This window comes from Pimephales promelas, chromosome 22 (assembly GCF_988280905.1).
Source record: "Pimephales promelas chromosome 22, fPimPro1.hap1.1, whole genome shotgun sequence".
In the NCBI taxonomy this organism is placed as follows: domain Eukaryota; kingdom Metazoa; phylum Chordata; class Actinopteri; order Cypriniformes; family Leuciscidae; genus Pimephales; species Pimephales promelas.
In genome coordinates, this window is record NC_142790.1 from 15608622 (window position 1) to 15634694 (window position 26073).

Sequence of the window (26073 nt, forward strand, 5' to 3'; positions counted from 1 at the left end):
TTTCAGTGTGTTTGAAAATAAGTAAGTAAATCTACGTAAAAATACACAAAAATACTCATTAGATCACTTTTCAGCCGATGATAAGGAGCCGAGTGTGTTTATGAGCTCATGCAGTAATTTCAAAGAGTGCACAGATGGAACAAACACTGAGTCAGCACTGTGAAACTGTACTTATTTTTGATCTAGGGTATATTTCAAATGCAAATAGGGCTTTTTATGCAGAGAAAAACTTCATGGGAACAAAAAAACACATATTTTAAAACCTACAATATTCTGACTGTCAAGTATTCTAGTTTAAACTTAAAACTCTTCCACTCTTATTAAATCCTGCCTGTCAAAATATGTCCACAAGGTGGAGATGTGCTCATTAGCTATTAGCTGCAATGGACATAAGCCATCTACAAACACAAAACACATTCAAATGATTTTATTATAGCTTTAAGGTTGATACTATGGGCCTGCCCCTAAGTTTGTAGGTTGGATCTTTAAAATAGGCCCACCAAACTGCCATAACATAAAAACCTCCTTCTATGGAACCAATTCAACAAGTTTACTGGGAAAGCGCTAAAAATGAATCATGATTTTCATAAAAAATATTAATAATTTTCAACATTGATAAAAATGATAAATGTTTCAGAAAATCAGCATATAAAATCACATAACACTGAAGACTGGAGTAATGATGCTGAAAATCCAACTTTGCATCATAGAAATAAAATACATTTTAAAATAGTTATTTTAAATTTTAATACTATTTTACAATATTACATTTTTTTCTGTATTTTTATCAAGTAAATGCAGCAATATACTTTCAAAAAGATTAAAGATGGTGTACATTTGTGCTGAATTTTATTTTATGACAAATGTAAATATTTAGTATAATTCAAGAGCAACAATATAGAAAAAATGAAAATAAAGATTTCAACCAATAAACAGCAGAACTGCTTATTTTTACTCATTTTCTGCTATGTTAAGGTCTTTATATCACCTATAACACAATTTAATTCCCTTTCCTGCATGATTGAATTCATATTTGCTCCTTGTGAGATGCATAGGAAATTGCACAGCTGTATGTTTTTCCTATAGGAAGAGAAATAAGTCAGCTTCAATCAGAGTCGTGTACGGAAAGCTACACTCCTTATGAAGCCTGAAAGGAATCATACGGTTGAGTGCACTTGTAACCTCTGGTATTGACCTTCATGACTGGCTCAGTATGGGAGGCCTTTCATTATTGGACGCACTTGACAGTGAGGCATCTTGAGCTGATACATTTATACCCCTCCTGCCAAATAGCATCAAATCTGCAGAGGTTATATGGTCTCTAACGCTGCTAAAAGTCACTCTGTCTGTTGCTTTTTCTCAATAAGTGCCCTGGGATAGAGAAATTGAGACATATGGTGGCTGAAAAAAAAGATTAAAGCCGGTGGAGAGGTTTGAAAAGGGAACAAACGCTCTCAATGCTCAACCTAACCTATGCTCGAACTGATTCTGCTTGATTGGATTCAACTCGTTGGGAAAATATGCATCATTGTATTAAAATGATCATTCATCCATGCATTTGTAATGCACTTAACCTGTACTCCTGTAGGTTTTATCAATTGCATTTTTGCAGCTATATTAGTAAGTAGTAATCCTTGAAGTGCTTCGGGTCACTACATCCAACAACCGAACATTTTGACTTGCCCTCTCGTAACTTCTGCATCATTGAGCTCGGACTACAAAATCGGAGCGAGAAATAATAATGGCGGATTGCTCGAAGTGTTGGGCCTGTAATCAATGTCCTTATTTGTCAGTTCCGCTGCAAATACTTTGACGTAATTGTTCAAAATACATCATATAACAGAAAAATCGGAACAGGTTGAAAAATATGACCAAAACAGAATATAAATATTTAAACGAAGCACCTGAAGAGAATAATTTCATCTTTTCTGTACTTATAAACACTCCAAATATACAACAAAATGCATTTAAGGGCTAAAAAAGTGGATTTAAAAGTGATATGTCCCCTTTAAATAATTTTATGGGAACCATTTCAACTATTATAATCCTGGTATCTCAGCTTTTACATTGCCTTCAACATTATTATTTCCAGTTACCAATCAATCAATGATGTTGTTGAATTATTTGTGGGGAAAAACTAATAAAAATATTATTTAAAATAAAGAATACAAATATTATAAAAACTATTTTATATATATATATATATATATATATATATATATATATATATATATATTATAGCCCAAAACAGACCAGAAAATAATCACAGAACATTGGTGCATTAGAGATTTCTAACCATTTGAATTAGATTTGAATACTCAAATGAGATCAGTCATTACATGTATTGTACAACAACTGCATGATCATTGGCTATGTAACATAATATGTCTAAAAAGATCGCATAGTAAAATAAGCACCAGCATGACATTCAAAAGTCTATTCCAGCCAAAGAAGCCCATACTGTAAATACAATTCACCCTGTTTGAGATTGCAGTTTATAGATCTGTGGCTCTCTTTTGAATGCAAGCCCTTTCTGCCACATAAAGGCCACACTGTAAATGATTTCTGTTGTTTTCACAGGATTATACTGTTTTTCTCAACAGTTTCTTACTGTATAATCTATGTACAGTAAGTTACAGTATATTTAGTTGTTTTCACAGTATTAAATTGTTTTTTCAACAGTTATGTACTGTGCACACAGTTGACAGTATGTTACTGTAGAATTTCAATGCATTCTGGGAAATTATCAGTTACTGTTAATCTAAATACAGTGCAAATTGACCGCGAAAAACACCACACACAGTTCCACGGAAAAATTGCTAGCCTACTAATGTTATTCTTACATTTAAAATAAAAATGTAGCACTGGTTGACCATTAACAGTCATAATTTATGACATAATTTATGTCAGTGGGGTGTGCATGAAAGCATATTTGACTTTGGAAGAGTTTCTCTGTCGTGTCAGTGGTGCTGCTGTCTTTTCTGCCGACCTGCAACTTCTTCATCTGGTAAGTAATAATTCTTATAATGTGTATACGGATTCTAGCTAATAACTTTAAAGTTTTTTAGAATAGCTGACCACGATTTCTACATTCAATGTAATCTAGACATTTTAATATAATATGTATATGATAGGCTACTCTTCAATGTAGCCATTTGGGGCATGTTACTGTAAATTCAAATACATTAGTACGAAATGACCGCGAAAAATAACCACAACCAGCTGCCATTTTATGAAGAACTCTTCAGTTCCCTTCTCTCTGTACGCGCAGGCCGTGCATCGCGTCGCTGTCGGCAACGTTTTCGCCATACATATCTGGTTAGTAATTCATATTTTTATGCAAACCATATGAGTTACGTACGTTAACAGATTAACGTTAGAAAGAACTGGCCGCGGAATGTTATAAGCCTAGCATAAGTCAGACGCGGATTTCTTTCATCTTGATAGCCTAACTTACTTGATTAAATATGTGATTTTATTAACATATATTTCATATGTAACCTCTTATAAGGTCAAAATGGTCTAATCATTTTGTTATTTACCACGTTAAGTCGGTGAAAGCGCCTGCACGTTCATTATTTTATAACTTATAGGGGTTAGGAATTGAAAATCGATATCCTGAAATCGGATATCCAAGGTTAGGATTCGGATTTATTGTTATAAAATTAAAGTGTCAATTCCTCTTATTGATTTTTTCACGCTTTTTTTTTCGTGTAAATCCTGACCTGGCGTTCTGCCATTTAACGTTAACGTTAACTTACCTCAGTGATAACTGGACCACGGAAAGCGCCCAGGTGTATTTTTGTCCAAAATATTAAGTCATGTATCACACTAGCAAGATTTAACCTACGTTTTCACGTGATCGTAAATGAATTGATGTTGAGTTATGTTTCAGCTTGCGTTGCATTCAAAAGAAAAGAGTGGACGATAGAGATGAGTTATCTTTAGCCGTTCTTGGCATATTTATTTCAGCTGTTGACACTGACACATCAGTCTCTAATGAAGATTCTCTCAGTAATATGATCCTCTTAACTACGGTAAATCAACTTGGACAAACATAATAATAATACAAACGCATCCTCCATAGCCTATACTTTAGTGCCCTCTTGTGGCATAAACATATGCACAACACTGAACAGTATAGCATTGCATAATATTACACAGCATACAACTGAGGACATAATGAACATACTTTAACAATTGATTTTAAACAACAGTCCAACAAACAAGATTTTAGTATTAAGTGAATTACACTTTAGACATAATTTTGTCTGTTTTTGCTGTTTAGCCAAAACAACAACAACAAAAACGTACTGTATTTTAACTGTCTTGTCTGTTCTCCTTTTCCACAGGTGTGAGCTGTGCATGTTAAGAAGACCCCTATCCATCTTGACGACCGATGAATTGTAAATCTAATCTAATTTAATTATTCTATTTATCTAACTACTACTACTATACCTTGGTCCAGCACTGACCCACTGAGAACATTTTAAACAGATTATTATCCATCTGTGAATTTTGTCTATCTGCAAGTTGTTAAGAATTGTTGTGTGAAAATAAACGTTGTTGTACAGTTTAAGGTTTAATAGCATAAAAGCTTGGATAGAAAACTTCCTATTGCAAAAGTTAGAACATAAGTCTACATATAAATGATTATTAATACCATAATGCAAGTTTTTCATGGCACATGTGCATGATGAGGTTGTTTTGTGTTTAGTTTTTTTTTTTTTTAAAGGACACTGGATAACTTGTCATTTTGTAATACTCATCTGGATTGGTGGTTTACTTGTCAAAGCTTTTATAGTTTATAAGTTTATATGTGTCTCGCAGCCCTGCAAATCTGGTCCCTTAGATAGAAAGCAGCCAAAAACCCTTTAAAATCAGCAACTGACCAGTTAGACAGTCTATCTCAAACCAATAGACAATCTTAGACTAGTTTAAGCTGTTTTACCCCAGCAGGGAGTGGGTGGATGAGTTGTTATGAACTATCTTTCTAATAGATTGATCAGATAGCACCCCTTTAATCTTTTCTATTTTACCTGATATTTTTTTTGCATGTATTTATGCATAATTGTTCATGATTGTCATGCATGATTTTTATTGTATTATATTACATTTTTATTATTAATGTATTTAATTGTATTAATGTATTTAAATGTATATTATAAATGCGCTAATGTGTTTGAAAATACACAATAAACCTTGTGCAGTTAAAGCTTCAATTGTTCTTTTTTCTATTTCCCATTAACAGTTAAAATAATATTTCTACGGATTTTCTACAGGTTACACAGTAGCACTATAAAATAAATACAATAACATTTCATACTACACAGTATTATTAACAATTAACAGTGTAATTCTGTACTTTAATATGGTAAGAAATTACAGTAAAATAATGTTATTTAATTTACAGTATGCTTAACAGTACTGTTGTTAGTGTTACAGTAATTTTACTGTTAAATGAAATACAGCAAGTACTGGATAATTGTTGCCAGTAAGTTACTGTTAATTTGACAAGAAATTTTTTACAGTGCAAAGTATACTTCACTTTTTACGTTTACTCGAGGGTTAGCATATGCATGATGTGTATTTCAGAAGAGTATGCGTGTTCTGTACGCGTACAGCTGGATTTTTCTAAGGTCGTACAAAGTGTTTCGGACTGCGCTGAGCCTTGGGTTGAAGATCTAAATGCAGTTTTATTTGGACAATCCAGCATGTAACTAGAAAAAGGTCAAACACACGTGCAAACAATCCAAAAAGAAAGACAGTCACAGAATATTTATTTTAAAAAAAAGTTAAAAAGACATTTGAAACCAAGATAATGCTCAGAAATACAGTGTAAGAACTTACAAGATGTTGCTATTGAGTGAAAACACAGGGCTTAAATAGGCAAGAGTAAACAAGACAATAACACACAGGTGGAAGTAATCAGAACATGATTAGTCCAGGAAATGGGTTATGGGAAATGTAGTTTATGTTGAGTTTCGCAGATGGAAATCTTCCCTTCTGGTGGAGATCATAGGCACTCCAGCTGATGGTTTTGACAATAATATTTAACAAAAAAATGATGCTTTGGTAAATCATAATTATAGCATACTAAGTCAAAATTATTAGATGAAAAGTCAAAATTATGACATGTTAAGTCATGTTTATGATATAAGTCAAAGGTCATAAGAATGACATTAAAAATCCCAAATTATGAATTAAAGTCATAATACAACAAAAAAATGCATAATTACAAAAAAAGTTATAGTTATAATTTCAACATTTTTCATCTTATAATTATGATTTACTAAAGCTTTTTTTTTCTTATGTGGTACAAATGGGCTTCAATTTTTTTTTTTTTATGGGACCTGATGTGAATCATCTTGTTTGAGTAAGCTCAGCCAACATTGCTGACTTTCAATTGTTTGTCTTTTTCAGATTGGTGAGTTAGACCAATATTTCATTGGTCTAATATTTCACTCTCTGTATTTAATGCACTCTTTGCTGTTCCTTCCTCATCAGTTTAAATTTATATTATCATACGTGCATGTTCATAATTATGATCACATTTTCACTTCGTGGATGCATTATGTAGTAACTAACCATACAATTATAGGAGTTATAGAAATGCTTACTCTCTGTCCTCTCTTACATAGTGATTTGGAATTTAATAACCAATTAATTCTACTAATTTGGTTAGTATGGACAAACAACTTATAAAAAAAAGCAATAAAAAACGGAAGCCGTGGTTTACAGTGATTTTTGAAACAGTAATGGGGCGCAACACAGAGCAACTAGAGTACAGTACATATACTTTGGCAATGTTTCATAAAATACAGCAATAAAATTGTAGTAATATATTGATAACAAATAATATTTCCTCCGCCAAGCATTATAGTTTTTCAGCAGTGTTGAACAGTTGCCAAGATACACACAGATACAGTAATAGTGATATAATAAGTTTACAGTGGGTTTATACCGAGTTTTTGTTATGAAGCAGCAGGAAACAGGATCCAAGTGCAGCAGTGTTTTTATTAAATAAAGACTAGAACTTTGACATAAGACTCGTGAACAGAACAATCCTCCTCCTCATTGCATCAACTGTGGTGAAACATTCGTAATATATCGTTTATTAGCACTTCTGTTTGTGTGTATCTCAATAAACTCAATCCTCGACATATTGAACTTCAATAGACCTGATACTGTGGCATTATCTATGCAAAATGCTGCTTTTTTATGTGTTTGTATTCCGAATTAACAAACACAACGTGTGTTCAATCCCAGCTACAACATTCCTCTTCCAGAGTAAATGGAACACAGCATTAGATTAGGGTTAGTAAAATAAGTTAACATGTACAGTACTTATAGTCAGTAGAATGTCTGTTGGTGGACCACCAAACTAAAGTGTTAGCAGATATTAAGCAAACTTTAAAAATTGCTGGGTTGTTTTAACCCAGCTTTGGGTCAAATATGGTCAAAACCAGCCATTGGTTTAAATGTTTTAATTACAATTTTTGACCCAACGTTTGGGTTTGTCCATATTTGACCCAAAGTTGGGTTAAAACAACCCAGCATTTTTAGACTGTAATTACTGGTAGTTGTAGGTGTACATTTTATATTAGCATGTATAAAGTGGACTATCGAAATAAAGTGTAACTGACATTTCTCATAATATAAAACCTTTTTTGGCACTTTAAAATTGAGTGAAGAACCCTAGAACCTCATTGAACCTTTTTTCCAAGAGTACTTCCCCAACTCTTCCTGAACAAGACTGAACTTCATGTCAACTTTTAACCTCAGCCTGGTCTTATGAAGTCAAGGATCAGACGTTGAACCAGAAGGCAGAATTCTGGAACATCTTGAACTTACAGTAAAGTAGAGAGTGTTATATACTGGTGCTTTAAAGTTAATGACACAGAATTATATTTTTATGAATTCTCCAAGACAAACATGCATAATACATGTGGATGCAATAAAACTGGTTAATCTAATATTACCATGTAGGTCACTGCATGTATAAAATACATATAGCTTTTGATTTCTGTAAGTATACAGCAGGTGCAGATCATTAAAGTAACCAGGCACGACCTGCCCATTTGAGATGTCTGTGTCAACGTACTAGAAGAAAGCTTTACACGGAGTGCTCTCTGCTCTCCTGGGATTCACAGTTGAGTAGATAGAAAGCTGATAATGCACAGACCCGAGACTTTTAAGCAGCAGTTTCAAAGATGTTTTGGGGATGTGGGGGAGTTTCCCACTTGACAATCTACATAAGAGTGAAGATCAGGTTTCATAGTTGAGAAAAGTCCAATCGGCCTATTGCTGTATAAACACACCAAGTAATATGCTATGGGATACATTTATTAGAACATGTAGCTATTTAAAACCACAGATGATTGCAAAAATAGTATGTTTCATTGCCATTTGGAAAATTGTTGCCTAAAATGGACTTCTAGGATATGAAAGGAACATTACGCCTTTTTATGGTGTCCATTGTGATTTTATTTGCTTTGTGGAGAGGATACTAGAGTAATTAAACTACGGAAATTACTGAAATATGACCTTGAGGAAGGCAAACATTCAGTCATCATTTTACACATTGCTGATGACAGGTGTATTAGGTATTGAATACACACCAGATAAGGTAATAGTCTCTATACTTTAACATAGTAGTAGAATAGAAGTAGAATATTTGTGTGCTAGAGGTTGATTTTTATGAAAACTAACAGACTTAAAGTATTAATTATGAAGAGCATTTGCAGTCTGTACTGAAAATATATTTATTTTTGACACTTTTTTTTTAAATGACTTTATAGTGTTATTTAGAAATCCATCAAAACAATATCTTTAATTATCTTAAATTTATTTTAAAGAGTAAAATAAATGTAATTGCACTGTGGTTGTCATATGACTACAGTAGTGTTGGATGAACAATAAACAGGTACGTTTATTAATACAAGCAGCAGGAACACAATCCAATGTAAGCAAGCAATGGGCAGGATAAATAGCAGCAATTTCAACTATGAAGAGCGGAACTGGTTTTGTCTTACAGGACATCCACACACACAATAAGACGACTTGAATGACTTATGCTGACTTCATGTGCTATCGGAAATGTCCTAGTTCCCACTCCTGAAGTTGTGATTATGAGTTTGTTGCATCTTGTTGTCAGAAAGAACAGGAATTATGGAGGACGCTAGGTTTATTCTTGCCTGTTTATTGGGAAATCTTATTGAAAATCAAAATGATATTCAATATTCAATTAATTGAAAACCATAAACATGCACCATGCCATTTAGATAGCTTGCTAACTCTGGAACTCGGGTATCAAAATTATCCCCAAGCTTTCCAGTGGTAAATATAACTTGAACCCATTTTTAACCAGGAAACTTGAATTTACAAGAATTGCACTAGCATGTGAAGGCAGCATTAGAAACGACTTGATGGCGACTAACATGATAACAGCATTGCAGATGATCACTGAAGCCTAGAGTAGGATATTCCCAGGTAAGAGAGTCTGTGTTCTCAGATGAGGACCATCAACAACTACTAGTGGTGTGTGTGTGCTTTATACACTGATTTCACGCAGCCGTCATTTTGCAATGGCTCCGGTGGGAAGAAAATCAGAAGTGTCACCTTTAATCATAGAGAGTCGCGAATGTGATGGCGTTGTGTTTATGTAGAAATGTGTTATTCTAAAAGAGTACATCATGCATTTCTTTCATAGTTTAGACTATATAGTGACATTTATAAATATATTTTTTTAATATTTATTCGGAACATAAAAAAGAAGCAGGAATGAACTATACATTTGGATACTAACTAACATCTAATAGTTTAAATCGCGGCAGCAGCTTCAGGTTGGTAGTCCAAGGCATTGTTGTCTATCTGTACTTCTGGGATTCTTCCCACCGGAGCCTCGCTTTCGATTTCAAAATGGCAGCTGCGTGAAATCAGCGTATAGTACTGATGGTACTAGCAGGTGTGTGATCAGTACACTGGTACACTGGCTACAATTAAGGCTGAATGAGGCTATGGAAATGATCTGAAGAGAAACGCAAAAGTGGCGTTGCGTTATCACTTTTTATTCCGTGTTTAGACGAGCGTTATGGGCGGGAAATCTGCATGCATATGGTGACGCAAAAGTGTGTGATTCTATGTAGTATGCACTCCAGACGGCTAGGTGGCAACGTGGAGCACTGCCACACAACAACACCAAGTCCGTGCGCCTGCGTACAACCTTCACTGTCAAGCAGACTGTTGCGTTTTTACCGGTTTTTACCCTTTACGCGGGAACGCGACGGTGGAGCTTTTTTACGTTTTCCACTCTGGAGGGTGGTTTCAATTTTTTGCGTTTTTAAACCCCAAAAACACCATTGCCGTGTAAACGAAAGGCACATCCGATAAAATATTTTTATGTTTTCCTCCGCGAGCGTTCTCGTGTAAACAGGGTCTGAATGAGGCTATATAAACGATCTGAAGAGAAAACGCAAAAGTGGCGTTGCTTTATCACTTTTTATTCTGCGTTTAGACGAGCGTTATTGGCGGGAAATCTATGTGCATATGGTGACGCAAAAGTGTGTGAAATTCGATGTAGTATGCACTCCAGGAGGCTAGGTGGCAATGTGGAGCACTGCCACACAACAACACCAAGTCCACACGCCTGCGTACAACCTTCACTGTCTAGCAGAATTTTGCGTTTTTACCCGGGAATGCGACGTGGAGCGTTTTTAAGATTTACACTTTGGAGGGTTCACTTTTTTTGCGTTTTAAACCCCAAAAACGCCGTCGCCGTGTAAACGAAGGGCAAAACATTTTTACTTTTTCACCCGCGAGCGTTCTCGTATAAACAAGGCCTGAGTGAGGGAGAGCCTGGAGTGATCAGTGGTGGCTTCATTTCCCCCACAATCAACAATCATGCCTCTTAAAATGACACTCAATAATATAGTGAATCTTTTCCAAACAACCTCATTTTTTAAATTTTTTTTCTATGTAAAGATGTACAAATACATCAATATTAATTCACATAAGTGCTGCCAAATCGATTAATAGTGATGGATCAAATCTGACATAAAAGTTTGTAAATAAATAATATATATGTATTATTACAATTTTAAATATGTTTTTTTCTATTTTAATATACTTTAAAATAAAATTTATTTCTGTGATGCAAAGCTGAATTTTCATCAGCCATTACATACATGGTACATATATAACAGCTATGGAATTTGCATTAGCAAGACAAAATGAGTCCGCAGTTTTGTACCAAATACCACAGGATGTTATGTGGAGATGACGTTTGTTAGTTTATTTAAAATGAATTCTCATGCGATGACATTGTTACAATTAAAAAAAAAAAATTCATAAACACAACAGATATTTGCATGTGTCGCGTGTTGTTTTGTTATAACAATCACAATCCCTCATTTTAAAGGAAAAATGATAAAGGAGATACAAACATTTCAATGGACTTGAAGTGGATGGATGGACACAGGACAATCTGTTTGTCCTTATCTGACATGGTAAAAAGATGTGTTTAGCTTTCTCGCTTATGTTGATAAATAATCATAAAGTAGGAACAGCTGCTCAAAACTCACTTGCCCAAACCTCATAAATATTTCTGCCCACTCAAGAGTATTTAATGCACTATCAATGAAAATAAAGTTGCTAATGAGTTTTACAAACTGCTGAGAGCAATATCCTCATGTTGATTATCTAGTTTCCTACCCAGAGTTGACACTTGCAACCAACACTTGTTGTATTATGCAGTGGTGGAATGTAACGAAGTACAAATACTTCGTTACTTTACTTAAGTACATTTTTCACGTATCTTTACTTTACTTAAGTACAATAAATAGTGCATACTTTTTACTTTTACTTCGTTACATTCTGCAGCAATTATTATACTTTCTACTCCACTACATTTCTACAACTTCTGTTACATTTTCGTTACATTTTCTGATCAGTTTTTCCCCTGCCAAAACGTAATCTGACCGTCCGTTCGTTGCACGTTTGTCTCACCAGTGACGTTTGGTTGCCATAGATACAGTATATCAACCCGGTCACACTAAATGCGTCTCACACGCAGTGTGTTTATCATGCAACTCATACGCGAAAATTTGTTTTTACGTGCATAGGAAACACACCGTGTGTAATATATGTTTGGTTTGGTTAGGATTATGGCAAGCCAAGAGGTTCAGAATTACACCATAAATTAATCGCGTTTACTGCCAAACATAGTTCTTAACATATAGTAAGGATAAGCATGATATTGCCTAATTGCAAGCTTGTTTCAGAAATGGTGACATTTTTTTTCCATCATTATTGAACATCATTATAGGAGTAGGCTATTAGGTTGAATGAGTTAGAATTAAATGTTTTATTAATCATTAGAAAATAGACATTAAGATAATAAATTGTTATGCAAGTACTTTTACTTTTAATACTTAAAGTACATTTAAAATAAAGTACTTTTTACTTTTTACTTAAGTATGGTTGTCATTGTGTTACTTCTACTTTTACTAAAGTAAATATTTATCTGGGTATTTGTACTTTTACTTAAGTACTGAGATTCAGTACTTCCTCCACCACTGGTATTATGCAAAACATTCATGAATTTGGGAAATGTATGACTTCAGCTGTTGAAATCGCCAGTAGTAAACAAGCACACCATGTCTACATTGAGAATACGATACTTCTTGATATCCCCCATGATACGGCATAATCCCTAGTTAATGATGTATTTTATCAAATAATCCTTTTTGATAAACAGTATGCCTGCCTTTAATTCCAGCCTTTCTTTTCCCAAATGAATATTGTATAATCCATGCGATCAACAGCCTGGGGAGTCCAGCTGAGTCCAGCTTGATTTGATCTTAAGACAGCTTTGTGATAAAATATCACAAGGATTTACCTTAGAGACAGATTGGAGCGTGAGCTTTAGCCTATCAGATCGCGCTCGGACATGTTAGAGAGTTCGAGGGACAAAGGGTGGACGGTTTGAGGTCAAGCCTAAAAAAATATGATTAATATTGAGGGAAAATCCTTTTTTTTAACCCTTTAAGTTGCCACAGCCATTTAAAACAGTAATATCCTAAAACCTAAACTAATATTGACCAACTATATATCATTTGAAAGCGTACAATCTGTAGTTTTCATATTTGGTGATTGATACAGAAGAGCCATAATCTATCAATTTGCAACAAAAAGATTTTCATACTCCTAAGCCGTGTTCAGACCTTTATTTTGAAATGGCGATGAACATGAAAATCATGAAAGAATGGTAGAAACCTCAGTTTGTTTTCATGCCAATAGTTCAAAAGATAACATCCATCCATCCATTAATTTTTTTTTTTGGAAAAAAAGGTCTGAAAATGTTTTAATAAAGAAAAAATACATAGATATATAGATCGAGCTATATAACGCATATATGTTCTTTTTATGTGATTATTCAGGTTGACTTCATATCAAAATATGCCAAACTTACATTAGTATTTCTGAATAGGATACTTACTTCATAAATTGTATTAAAATGTGGAAATAATGGTTCAGATCACTCAAAACACATGGAAATGGAGGCACCCTTGTGCAGTAATGAAGTCTGGTTGTGACCTAGTGAAAAAGTTTGGTACTGCGCCCAAACAAAATCTTACTGAAAGCACATTTTTTGAGATATCAAACTAAAATTTGATACACAACTTGTTCAGAGTTTTGGCTTTGATTTTCTTGCAGTTTTAGAGTCCACAAGGTTTTGAAAAAAATATATTTTATATCACATATGAATAATTACATTGTTACATTTTCATAAACTCAAACTTCTATAACTTTTTTTCTTTTTCTCTTTCTTAATTTAATTAACTAAATCTGCCAAATATATTCTCTATATTCTTCTTACCTATATTCCAAAGCATTCTTGAATTACAACCATTTAAGTTCGGATTGTGTATTTTCATGTTTATTAAATGGGCCGCGACACTAATGCGTCTGATATTGCGTACACTAATGCACATCATATTGGGAATAAATTATTTTGCCATTTGCTGATATATGACAGCCAATCAGTTATTAAACATAATATTTTTTTCTACATTAAATTTAAAGGAAATTAAGGTATATGTATTTTAGTAACATTTAGAATGTCCATTCATTTGTATTCCACATTCAGTCATACAATAAATGAAGCAAATAAGAATGCAATTTAATGCATTTATTAGTACTAAACGAACTACGTTTTTATACATTTTTACAGGTTTAATATTTTTAAACCATTTAATTAAATGTTAACCAATCAATCTCATAGATATTTTAACTAATTGATTATTCTAACTATATCATTTTTTTACAATTCTGAATTCACAATTATCAGATTTCATTTGAATTTCCATTTGAATAAATACATTTAAATTAAATATGTAAATAAGATTATTTAAATAAAATCATGTATATATCAATACTTTATGCCATGATTCATTCTTTTTCAAACATTAAGTGTGTGGGATATATATATATATATATATATATATATATATATGGATTTTTGTTTACTGAGTCATCCTTTAAATGTTATTTGTATAACTTTTCTTACTTTTCCTTTTAAATAATGCAAAGTTTAAACCAAAGACAAACCAACAATCCATATTTTAATTATTTCAATGAACTGAGTGAAGCCACAAGCCACAATTTTAGCTTTGGTTTCAAAAATCCTTTTATCAGTTCTGGGAAGCAATATTACATGTGAAACCATAGGCCATTGGACATTTTCTTTTACATTTACCAGCATTTGAAGTGGTCTCATGTGAAATTAGCATTGGCTTTAATGATAGAGTTAGATGCATTACCTCTGAGTGAGAGCCACTGTAACTGGATCTCCTTCAACCAACACAGTATATAACTCACTTCATATGAGAGAGAGAGAGCAAGACCACAGCGCACAACTGCTCAGCAGACACATCATCTAGGTAGGAAAAAGTTCCTTCTCTTTATGTCATAATAAACAAGTAGTTTTAGATGTACTGTATGAGATATAAAATATATGACTTTATATTTTAACTTATTGATTCATGATTATACAGTAAATATTCAATTACAATTACAAATTATGCCTTTTTTATTCAATTTAAGTACAATACAAGTGCATGACTTATGGCAAACAAACATTTAATAATAATATCGTTATTGGCTATCAACTCTAATTTTACAAATATTTTTCACTTTTTGATTTTTCAGTGTTTTTCTAATTGTTGCAGACATTATCTTTTGATTCTCATTTTTTAATGAAGAACTTACTCTGAGTCTAGATAATGGGTCAATTATGGAGAACTACAATGTGTATTTCTCTGCAAATTCTTAGAAGGCTATAAAATTGATTTGATGGCAACAAAAACAAAAGAAAAGTATTTGCATCTCAGCACACCTGTGCGACGGGCCATAATCCAAGAGCAGACTGTTGCGTTTACAGCAGCCCGGGTCTATCTCATTTAGCAGTGTTTGCTCACTGCTTGGCAACCATCTTTAGTGCTTCATCTCGGAAATAAAAAGACTTCCTGCATTCACTGTGTCTGCTGCAAATTACACAGGCGGTAATCCATCAATTAGTGCACTTGTCTGGCAGAGGATATAATGTGTTTTCCTTGAAAATTAGATGTTCTAATCCAAAGTTCCAGAATTGGACCATTTTCCAAGAATAATCTCACACAAAAGATGCACACTGCACTAGATCTGAATTTAAAAGCACGTGGATGTTGTCAGCGTGTGCTCGGATCCTCAGTAATTTGACACTGTAAACAGTTGTCATAATGGAATAAAGCTTTTTCTGTAGTTCAGTCAGACAGGCTGTTGTTTGGTGCATTTCCTGCTTAACAGCTTCGGTACACCCATCACTGACTGATTCTCAGCATTTTCGTTATCTTATGAGATTCTTGACCTTATTTCGTTATGAAACATGATATCGGCTTATTTTTCATAATAGTTGTGATTGCTAACTCACTCACTTTTTTCATTACTCTCATATCGTGTTAGAAAATCGATTTTATTTGAATGGGCTATTTAAAGCTGCAGTTCGTAGCTTTATTGGGGTTAAAAATGATACAAAATATATTTGAGAAAATACATAACCAGCCAGTGTTCAACGCTATCTGCTTGCCGTAGCTCGATTCAAAACGTTAAGCTTGTAATAATGTTTTTAATTCCAGTGGTACTGGTGGATTTCCGAGGGAGATTTGAGCATGTCTTTGCGTCATTACATCACAAATAGTTTCGGCTAGTTTTCTAGCACTTTATATAATTAAACTTATCAATTTGATGCATTTGATCCAGAAAAGTTCAAATGACAGTGACAACAAATTCACCTGCTGAAAAATGCAAAAGACTTTGTTCGGACTTCGGAGTGACTACAGAAAAAAAAGAGACTGCGAGTCTAACGGAGGCCAGCTAGTAGTTGCTGTGCAAGTAAACCTCACTCTTTTGATCTCAATAGGCGCTTTAGCGACAGATGCTAGGGTCTGCAGTCTTTAGCCTCCTTGCGCTCCTAGACCGCCTCACTCTCATGCCGGAGACCCGGATTCGAGGCCCGCTCGGAGCATTTTCCAGTGAAAATTATTATGTTGGTCATACTTCCAAAAATAATAATCTGTGATTCTGAATGCCAGTATCAACACTGCACAGTGATTGACAGTTGCATACTGTCCTCAAACATTGTGTTCATCCACGCTGTGTTGTGTCGAAGTACAACTTACGTAAAGTTGATAATTCCGTGAATGACTGCAATTGCAGATTTCGAACAGAGATGGCGACAAAGAGGTAAAACTGCGGACAGCAGCTTTGAATAGACAAAAGCCTTGTTACATCATGGCCACAAGCCATGACTTGCAACTTACTACTAAAAAGTGGTATTTGAAGGAGGTATTTTCAAATACTTTGAAGGAGCCTTATAGAGAGAATTTGATTAGACAAAATGAGTCAGTGCAGCATGAGTCATCAATAGTTTCGGTCTGAAAGGAAAAATACTACATTTTACATGCATAAATCTAAAAATGAATTGAATGAATGTCAAGGTTTAGTATGCAAGCATATGGATGACCTCAGAGGAAACACATTGATTAAAAACCAAAAGATGTGTTTTTTTTTTATTGTTTTTTTTTATGCATATAAAGTTGGTTATTTCCTGGTTTAAATTTAGTGTGTATCTGTTTTTGTCTGTTTATGTTTTAGTTTAGATAAATGCTGCCCTGATAACAAATGTATCTGTAAAAAATTCAAAGGTTTGTACTGTAGTCAGTAATTATTTTATAAAGTTCAAGAATAAACTTTAAACTAAACTGCATTTAATTGGGCAAGAATATTGGTTTAAATTGCAATAATATTATCACAATATTACTGTTTTTATGGTATTTTTAATCAAATAAATGGTGAATGTGAATATAAGAGACTTGTTTTTGGTTTTGTGTTAATATGTTCAGTTCCTGTTTGCCAGTGTTTCCTTTTGTCTCTCTAGTCGCTGATTGAGTTATGCAGGTGTACTTGCTACGTTATCTCTGTGTGTATATTAGACCTCGGTTCATTCAGTTATTTTTTTCCGTGTCGTCTGTGGTTGTGTATGCTATTTATTCTTGTGTTTTTTCCTGTGGTTGTTAAAGACTGTTATTAAAGTCTCTCATTATATTTACAGACAAATCTTACAGACCAACTTTAGTGAAGATTACCTCAAAGGTAACACACATGGACTAAAAGCCAAAATATGTAGTTCAGCGTAGTAGCTTGTAATATAACTCTCAGAAAAAAAAAGGTACAAAAGCTGTCACTGGGGCTGTACCTTTTCAAAAGGTACACTTTTGTACCCAAAGGCTGCATATCGGTACCTTAGTGGTACATATTAGCACCTAAAATGTACATATTAGGACCTAAAATGGGCATATTAGCTCCTGAAATGGACATATCAGTACCTAAGTGTACATATTAGCACCTAAAATGTACATATTTAGTACCTAAGTGTACATATTAGCACCTAAAATGTACATATTAGCACCGAAAATGTACATATTATTACCTAAATGTACATATTAGCACCTAAAATATACAAGTGTACATATTAGCACCTAAATGTACATATTAGGACCTAAAATGTACATATTAGCATCGAAAATGTACATATTAGTACCTATGTGTACATATTAGTACCTAAGTGTACATATTAGCACCTAAAATGTACATATTAACACTTAAAATGTACATATTAGCACCTAAAATGGACAAAAGTTTACCTTTTGAAAAGGTACAGCCACAGTGACAGCTTTTGTACCTTTTTTTCTGAGAGTGTAGGAACAACAACATTTTCAAATGGGTCAAATTGCTGAAATTATGTTCAGTTCTCTTTCACAATCTTCTACTAAACAACCAATGTTTGTCTTTGATTGAATAAATCAATCGTTATGCCAGTTTTTGTGAATATTCAAGTTCAATGATGTGAGAATACTCTCAAATCCAATCACCTGCTCTCAGTTTAACCGATCACCGATTGAATTGTCTTTACAGAAGATCCTCACTAAGCTCACCAAATGCAGTTTGGAAAGGAGTTTGTGAGGCAAAACAGCTTCTACAAATGTGTAATAAATGAAGGGGAAACAGACCTGGATTCTGCGGATGTGTTTGAGGTGCGTGTTGTTTTTCCTACATATGTTTTTTTTTAGAGAGCTGAGGGCGGAGGGGAGCACAAATATTTACAAAAGATGATGCCATCAGCATGTATGTATATTTGGTTCTCTATCTAGTAACAGCAACCAGAAAAAATACCAGGTAACTGAAACATGACTTGTGTTGTGTTTCACCTCTCCTTGGCAAGATACTTTTATAATCTGTTCCTCTGCCAGTTGGCTTTCAAAGGGAAGGCTTCTGCCGTCGACCACCTGATCCAGAAAAGTCCAGAACACCTTAGCTTCAGAGATGAGAATGGAGCTACCCCACTGCACTATGCCTCAGCCGGAGGAAACCTGGACATAATTCGACTCATTGTTTCTACTGTGGGTCCTGAGGGTAAGACTTGCTCCTTGACATGGTTTTAAAACCGCAATGTAATGGAATTAGTGAAAGGTTGTTACCTTCATATTGTGATGCACACACACACAAAAAAAAAAGACTAGGACTTGGACAAATTTACAATATCTTATCTGTAAGATAAATAAGATGGAATCAAAATACTGTAGAATTTCTATTTCATTCTGACTTGAGTGAGTAATTTCTATACTATTAGCTGCTCCCTCCTCATCTGCTATTGACAAAGGGATAAGCCCAGCAAACTGCAAAATCTGTGACATTTTCATATTAAATTAAATTTGACATTATAGTTATTGATTGTGGCACACTGTTAGACCTTACCAGGTTTTTTACAGTAAAATACTGGCAACACTGTTGCCAGTAATTTACTGTAAAAATGCACTAAAACCAATAAGTTGTATTTTTTAGTTAACTTGAGTTTTAGTGCATTTTCACAGTAAATTACTGGCAAGAGTGTTGTAAAAATGCACTAAAACTAATAAGTTGTATTTTTTAGTTAACTTGAGTTTTAGTGCATTTTTACAGTAAATTACTGGCAACAGTGTTGCCAGTATTTTACTGTAAAAAACCTGGTAAGGTCTAACAGTGCAGATCTAAATGCGGTCTTGCAGTCAATTGTAAGATGGGGTGGGGTTTAAATGGACTACATCACCAGATGCATAGAAACATGCATAAATACATTTTACAATAGAGTGCTGCTAGGATGATGTTTTTTTGTAGGCCAAAACATTGAAACAAGTTAACATTTTAGCATTTTCTGTTCCATTGTCCTGAAGTCAATGGATTTTTTAAATGATTTTTTTGTTTAAAAGTCATAGTCATGTCTTGTGAGCATACGTCAACATCCACCTTTTAGGGAACCCTTAAACGTCAGTTAGATGGCGTTATCGGATCCTAACCCTACCCCAGACCTAAACCTACCCCGTCACCTAACTGACGTTAAAGGTTAAAGCGTCAGTTGTATGACGGCCCGGGATCGTCATGTAATCGACGTTTAAGGGTACCCTAAAAAGGCCGATGTTGATGTACGGTCAAAAGACGTCCCAAGACGTCAGTTATATGACTTCTTGGGATGAGACTGTGTTAAACATTTAGATTTTGAATTCTGGCGATTGTATTTAGGCTTCAAAATTCATTAAAAAAAAATTATATATTTTTGAAGATTATCCTGATGAACAAAACAAGTAGAAATCATACTTTCAACTTTTGTTGTTCACATAGCTTTTTATTTGCAATAATACAATAGTCAATAGGAAAATCATGTTGTTGTTTTTTTTTATTGTTTTTTTTTTATTGAGGGAGCCAGGTTGTCCTACAGACATATCTATAAGATAAATAAGATCTAATCAAAATAGAATTTATTTTATTCTGACTTGAGTGAGTAATTTCTACACTATTAGCTGCTCCCTCCTCATCTGCTATTGGTTGGACAAACAGATAAGCCCAGCAAACTGCAAAATCTGTGACATTTTCATGTTAAATTAAACTTGACAACCAGAAATATAACTTGCATTTTGTAGAAGATCATAAGATTACTTTTAAATTAATCTACAGCAGAAAGGAAGGAAATAAGATACTAGAAATCAGCAAATCGTCATCTTCATAATGTACATAAAATGACATTTTAACCTTCATAAAGAGATAGATCGATGGATAGATAGATCAAGATCGATGGATAGATAGGTCAAGATCGATCGATAGATAGATCTAGATCTGTTTTGAAGGCCTTGTCCAGGACTTGTTTATGCACTCTAGTCTTTTGCTATTCAGATCACATCAGGTCAATGTGTCATTATGCTCTAATGATTATAAAACTATCACATAATCTCCTCAGGGATCACACACTTACGTCACTCGGCTGCTTATTGTGAACACACACTTCAATAAATCATTGACAAAACAGAGCCACCGGTTCACTCACTACAATGGCAAAAGACCAAATTATATTCAGATTGCACATTTCTTTTCTTAATTACATCTATTACAAGCTGCCGAAATAAACAACTTTAACCAGCCCAAGGTGGTTAGCTGCTCTCCTAGCCTAATATATCTGGTCTGGTTTTAGATGGGTTTTAGACACTTGTTAGCTGGCTAGGATGGGAGATCAACTGACCAACCAGCTAAATAGTTACGATTTCCCCCCCCCCCCCCCCAAAGTCCCAAACTCCCCCTGCAGCCAATTCTAAAGATTACATTGGAAATTTCAACCATAGTCCTGATTGCCTAGACAATGTTTGTGATGGTGCCATAAGTTACCCCTGGTTGCAGTGTATGCCCTGCGTTTGTATGGTTTATATTTTTGTCATCAATGTTTGTTTGTTATTGTTTGGTTATGAGTTTGGTACCTTTTTCTAGTGTAAGGTGTACATTAGACAGATACAAAAGACACCAAGAGTTTCATTTATTTATTTATTTAGAATTTACATCACCAATATTAGTATATCCCCATTTTCAAAACTTACCTTCTGGGTTCAAGCAATTCTGGGTAGTGTAGGCATAGTCCATTTCCTAGAGTGAGCAAGGGGGTCATTATTTCATTGTGTTAGTATTTTGATAGTGTGTAGATTTTTTTTTCCTTCTTTTTGCATTTCGTTCCTTGTAAAATTGATGTTAATACATTTTTAGTATTATTTAAATTTAAGTTTAGATATTTATTATGTATGTGTACATATTATTTCAATTCCCTATTATCATGAAATGGTTGAACCTTTCAATATATAATGCATTTTATCTGTTCGAGTCAGTTCTAGTGAGGGACCTCCGTGAGGGTCACCTGTAATTTTTGATTTGTTGTTATTTTTCTGAAGTTAATACAATTTAGATTTGAGCGCAAGCAGTGTCTCCTGCCTTTTGCTCTGTTTCCACAATGCTAAAAGAAATACTAAACCCTAACTAAATTCTAACCTTAGTATAGTGTTAGTAGTTCACCCTGGAGTACACTATCCCTCACCTCAATCCAGTCTCACTAGAAAAGTTTAAAAGATTTATTTAGACCATTAAGAAAGTACAAATTCTGTGCAATATAGTTTCAATGTTAGTCTTGACAAGTTTAGATTCTGAGATGCATACAATAAAAGGAGCCACAAAGTGGCTATCCTATTTAAACTTGAAATACATGTGCACATTTTTATTCATGAGTTCTCAATTTATTGTCTTCAGCCCTTTATATCACCATATTTATCAATAATTTAAAAATATATATATATTATTTGGTTGAAGCCATTATTCGTGCCTTTCCAAATAAGGTATTTTGACTCATCAGACACACTTACTGAATGTCCTACTGTCCTGAACGTCACAACCATTGCATATATTGAGTTTTTTTTTTTTTTTTGCTTTGTAGAGCTGAATGTACAGGATGAGCAGGGCAGAACTCCTCTGCACTGGGCTGTGGAGAAGGATCAACAGCAGAGCTGTGAATTACTATTAGACCTGGGTGCTGACCCCAACATCCTCAACAGTGCGCTGATGGGCCCTCTGCATTTGGCTGTCTCTAAAAGATACAATCATCTGGTAGAGGTCAGTCACACACATGCTGCTTGTAATCTGTTTAGGGTACTGTCAGGGTAAAGAACAGCTGTAGATATGCATTCTTTTGAATATTTTGTCATTATGTGCATCAGACTGTATCAAATCTTTTTAAGAGATATAGCCTCTTAGGAAGGCTATATTTAGTTGATCAAAAGATACAGTATAAACAGTAATATTCTGAAATATTAAAGAACACTGGTACACTTTGTGTCCTTGTTACATGTAGTAAGAATATTAAATGATGCATAATTACATGCAACTAACCCTAAACGCAAACCTAACCCCTATTATATAGTAAGTACATGCTATTAATTAATATTACTTAGTACTTAAATATATAGTTACACTGTAACAGGGACACCTTAAAATAAAGTGTAACCAACTGTTTTCTTTTTTAATATATAATTTATTCATGTGATGGCAAAGCTCAATTCCCTTTTGAAGACGTTGTGGGAATACCCCTGCCTAATTGTACTGGAAGCGCATGTAAAATCAGTCTAATGATGGAACGCCATAGGCGGGTGATGTCATGACCAGAGACACTTAGAGACCTGCCGGATTCAGTGCGTTATCTCAGCCCGTTACTGACGCTTTTTTACAATGCGTATGCATCCAACGCACATGGCACCCTTTAGCGTCAATATGAGACGCAGATACATATGGGCCAGAAGACGCCTTCTAGTGGTCTAACCCTACCCCAGACCTAAACCAACCCATAACTGAAGCGTGTTATATTGACGCTAAATGCCATGTGTGTTGGATGTATACGCATTGTCAAAAGCGTCACTATATGATGCCATAGGATGAGAATGCATTGGTTATCTCAGGGTTTGGAAGCACGGTCAGAGGTTTCTCAGAGTGAAGCACCAGAACTGCAACTTTCCAGCTCTGAGATGTTGGATGTTGTGAGATGTTGAGGAATTGGCACCTCATACTCTTACAAATGAAAAGCTGTTGGAGGTTGTGACTCGTGCTATGGCCAGACTGAACATCGACTGACCGGCCGAGAAACTGGCCGGCTGCCATAAAAGTAAATGACACCAACGTTTCACAACCTCTACGTCAGGGCCAACAGTTTTTTTTATGATCTTCACATATACCGATGTGGAAGAAACCGGTTTCCTACCAAGTCTTCATTCATCCCGAACATCGAATTATTCTAACATCTTAAAGGAGTAGTTCACTTTTGAAAAAACTTTTGCTGATAATTTACTCACCCCCGTGTCATCCAAGATGTCCATGTCTTTCTTTCTTCAGTCGAAAAGAAATTAAGGTTTTCGATGAAAACATTCCTGGATTTTTCTCCATATAATGGACTTCAATGGGAACCAGACGGTTCAAGTTCCAAAAGAAACTTTAAGTACAAACTGCAAACTTGTTCAAAGGGCTTTAAACGATTCCAGACGATGAATCAGGGTCTTTTCTAGAGAAACGATCGCTCGTTTTATAAATAAATAACAAAGTTTAGGTTTTGTAAGCTCAAACGCTCGCCTTGCTCTGTTCTGTAACGCACTCCTGTTCGAACTCGTTCATCAAAATGAACAAATCTTTTTCCGAGTTATTTGGTTCATTCGGCGAAAGAAACGAACGAATTGAATCGAAAAAAGATTTGTTCATTTTGTTGAACGAGTTCGAACAGGAGCGTGAACCACAAAACAGAGCAAGGCGAGCGTTTGATCTTAGAAAACTTAAACTTTGTTATTTAAAAAAAAAAAAAAAATGAGCGATCGTTTCACTTGATAAGACCCTTATTTATCGTCTGGAATCGTTTAAAGCAATTTGAACAAGTTTGCAGTTTGTACTGAAAGTTTCTTTTGGAACTTGAACCATTTGGTTCCCACTGAAGTCCATTATATGGAGAAAAATCTTGGAACGTTTTCATTAAAAACCTCCATTTCTTTTCGACTGAAGAAAGAAAGACATGAAGAGTTCAGATGCAAAAGCCTCTAAATGCCATTTGAAATTTTCTTCTTTAATGATAATTTTTATCAAGCTTGTATATTTAAGTTCAGTGATTTCACTTAAATGGCAATGATGATTACCTATTAATTGTTATTTAAGTGAAATTACTGAAATTAAATATACAAGTTTGATAAAAATAATCATTAAAGAAGAAAATTTCAAATGGCATTTAGAGGCTTTTGCATCTGAACTCTTCACATGGACTTCTTGGATGACATGGGGGTGAGTAAATTATCAGCAAAAGTTTTTTGAAAAGTGAACTAATCCTTTAAGGCTGAAGGAGTATGGTTATGGAGCCTTCAATGGCTAAAATGGATATGAGGACCATCCGACACCACTGGCAGACCCCTCCAAGGGGAAATGGATTATACTTCATTATACAGTGCCCATCTCCCCTTGGTGTCATCAGGGGACCATGCCAACCCCGCCAGCGAGCTCAAGTCTCAACGTCTGCCTGGAAATGTGGCGGGGCTACATTTTTAAAAAATGTTTTCATTTCCCATTTCAAATGTTGAAGGAATTATACTGATTGAGTACCTTGCAGATAATTGTGATCATTTTGCCATAGGTCCTTCTGTCCTGTGACAGAACAGATGTCAATCTGGAAGGGGATCTGGGAAACACACCCGTGATGCTGGCCTGCTGCAGTAATAATTGCCAAGCTCTCCATTCTCTTGTGAGTACAAAGGGCTTTAAAAGCCCTTAAAACAAGGGCATTAAAAGTCATTAAAAGTGTGAAAGACAGAATCTAGAATATCACATTTTGTGATAAAAGTTTTTTTTTTCTTTCCTTTTAGGTCAAACGTGGTGCCAAGATGTGTCTTCAGAACAAACTGGGTCACTATGCCATCCATATAGTTGCTTTTGCAGGTGCCAAAGAGGCCATGGAGATGGTTTTGAAAATTGGTAAGCATGTTCAGTATTCTTGTTGCATCAATTCACCATGACGAATCCACTCCCAACCTATTCACCAAGCTGTTTAGCAGGCATTGTGATTTAGCACAATGCAAGGGTGGTCTTCTGTTCCGGAATGATGTGTTCAAGACATGCTGTAAATATTTGTTTCTCTTTTTCCGACAGTTCCCTGTGGCTTTCATTTCGGTCCAGTATTTTCAGATGCTGAAGTTAAAGTTAAAACAGATTTAAGGGTGAACAAGTCAAAAGTGACTTTGGTTGCTAGCATGTCACATGGTAACCAAACAAAGCAGTCATGCTTTCAATGTGATTGCGGTTTGTGACATCAAGGGATAGTTCATGAAAAAAAATAATTTCAGTCATCCTTTACTCACCCTCATGTCATTCCAAACCTGTATTACTTTTTGTTTATCCTATAAAGATTAATGTAGATTAATTAATTACTGTAAATAATGCAGACCACTGGCCATTCGTTTTCCATGTATTTACAATTAATGGTGCACTGTAAAAAATATTTTCAAGATTTGTTATCACAACATAGCCTATTTTCTTTTGTCAAATCCACTTTGTAATCATTTATTTAGTTGAGATAACTTATTATTTTGAGTTTCTGATGATTAAATTAATCTCCTT

General features: G+C 34.6%; 1 protein-coding gene across 2 annotated transcripts in view; it reads left to right on the forward strand.

Annotated features, from left to right (window-relative positions):
* The window catches only part of trpa1b (transient receptor potential cation channel, subfamily A, member 1b), a 191375-nt gene that overhangs the window by 143031 nt on the left and 22271 nt on the right, over nt 1-26073 (forward strand). For both annotated transcript variants that reach the window (XM_089125692.1, XM_089125693.1), the window contains exons 5-9: nt 18514-18632; nt 18849-19011; nt 22376-22551; nt 25094-25201; nt 25323-25431. In XM_089125692.1, the coding sequence (XP_088981818.1) occupies nt 18537-18632; nt 18849-19011; nt 22376-22551; nt 25094-25201; nt 25323-25431 (652 nt within the window). In that variant the 5' untranslated portion in view covers nt 18514-18536. The remainder of the gene's footprint in view (nt 1-18513; nt 18633-18848; nt 19012-22375; nt 22552-25093; nt 25202-25322; nt 25432-26073) is intronic.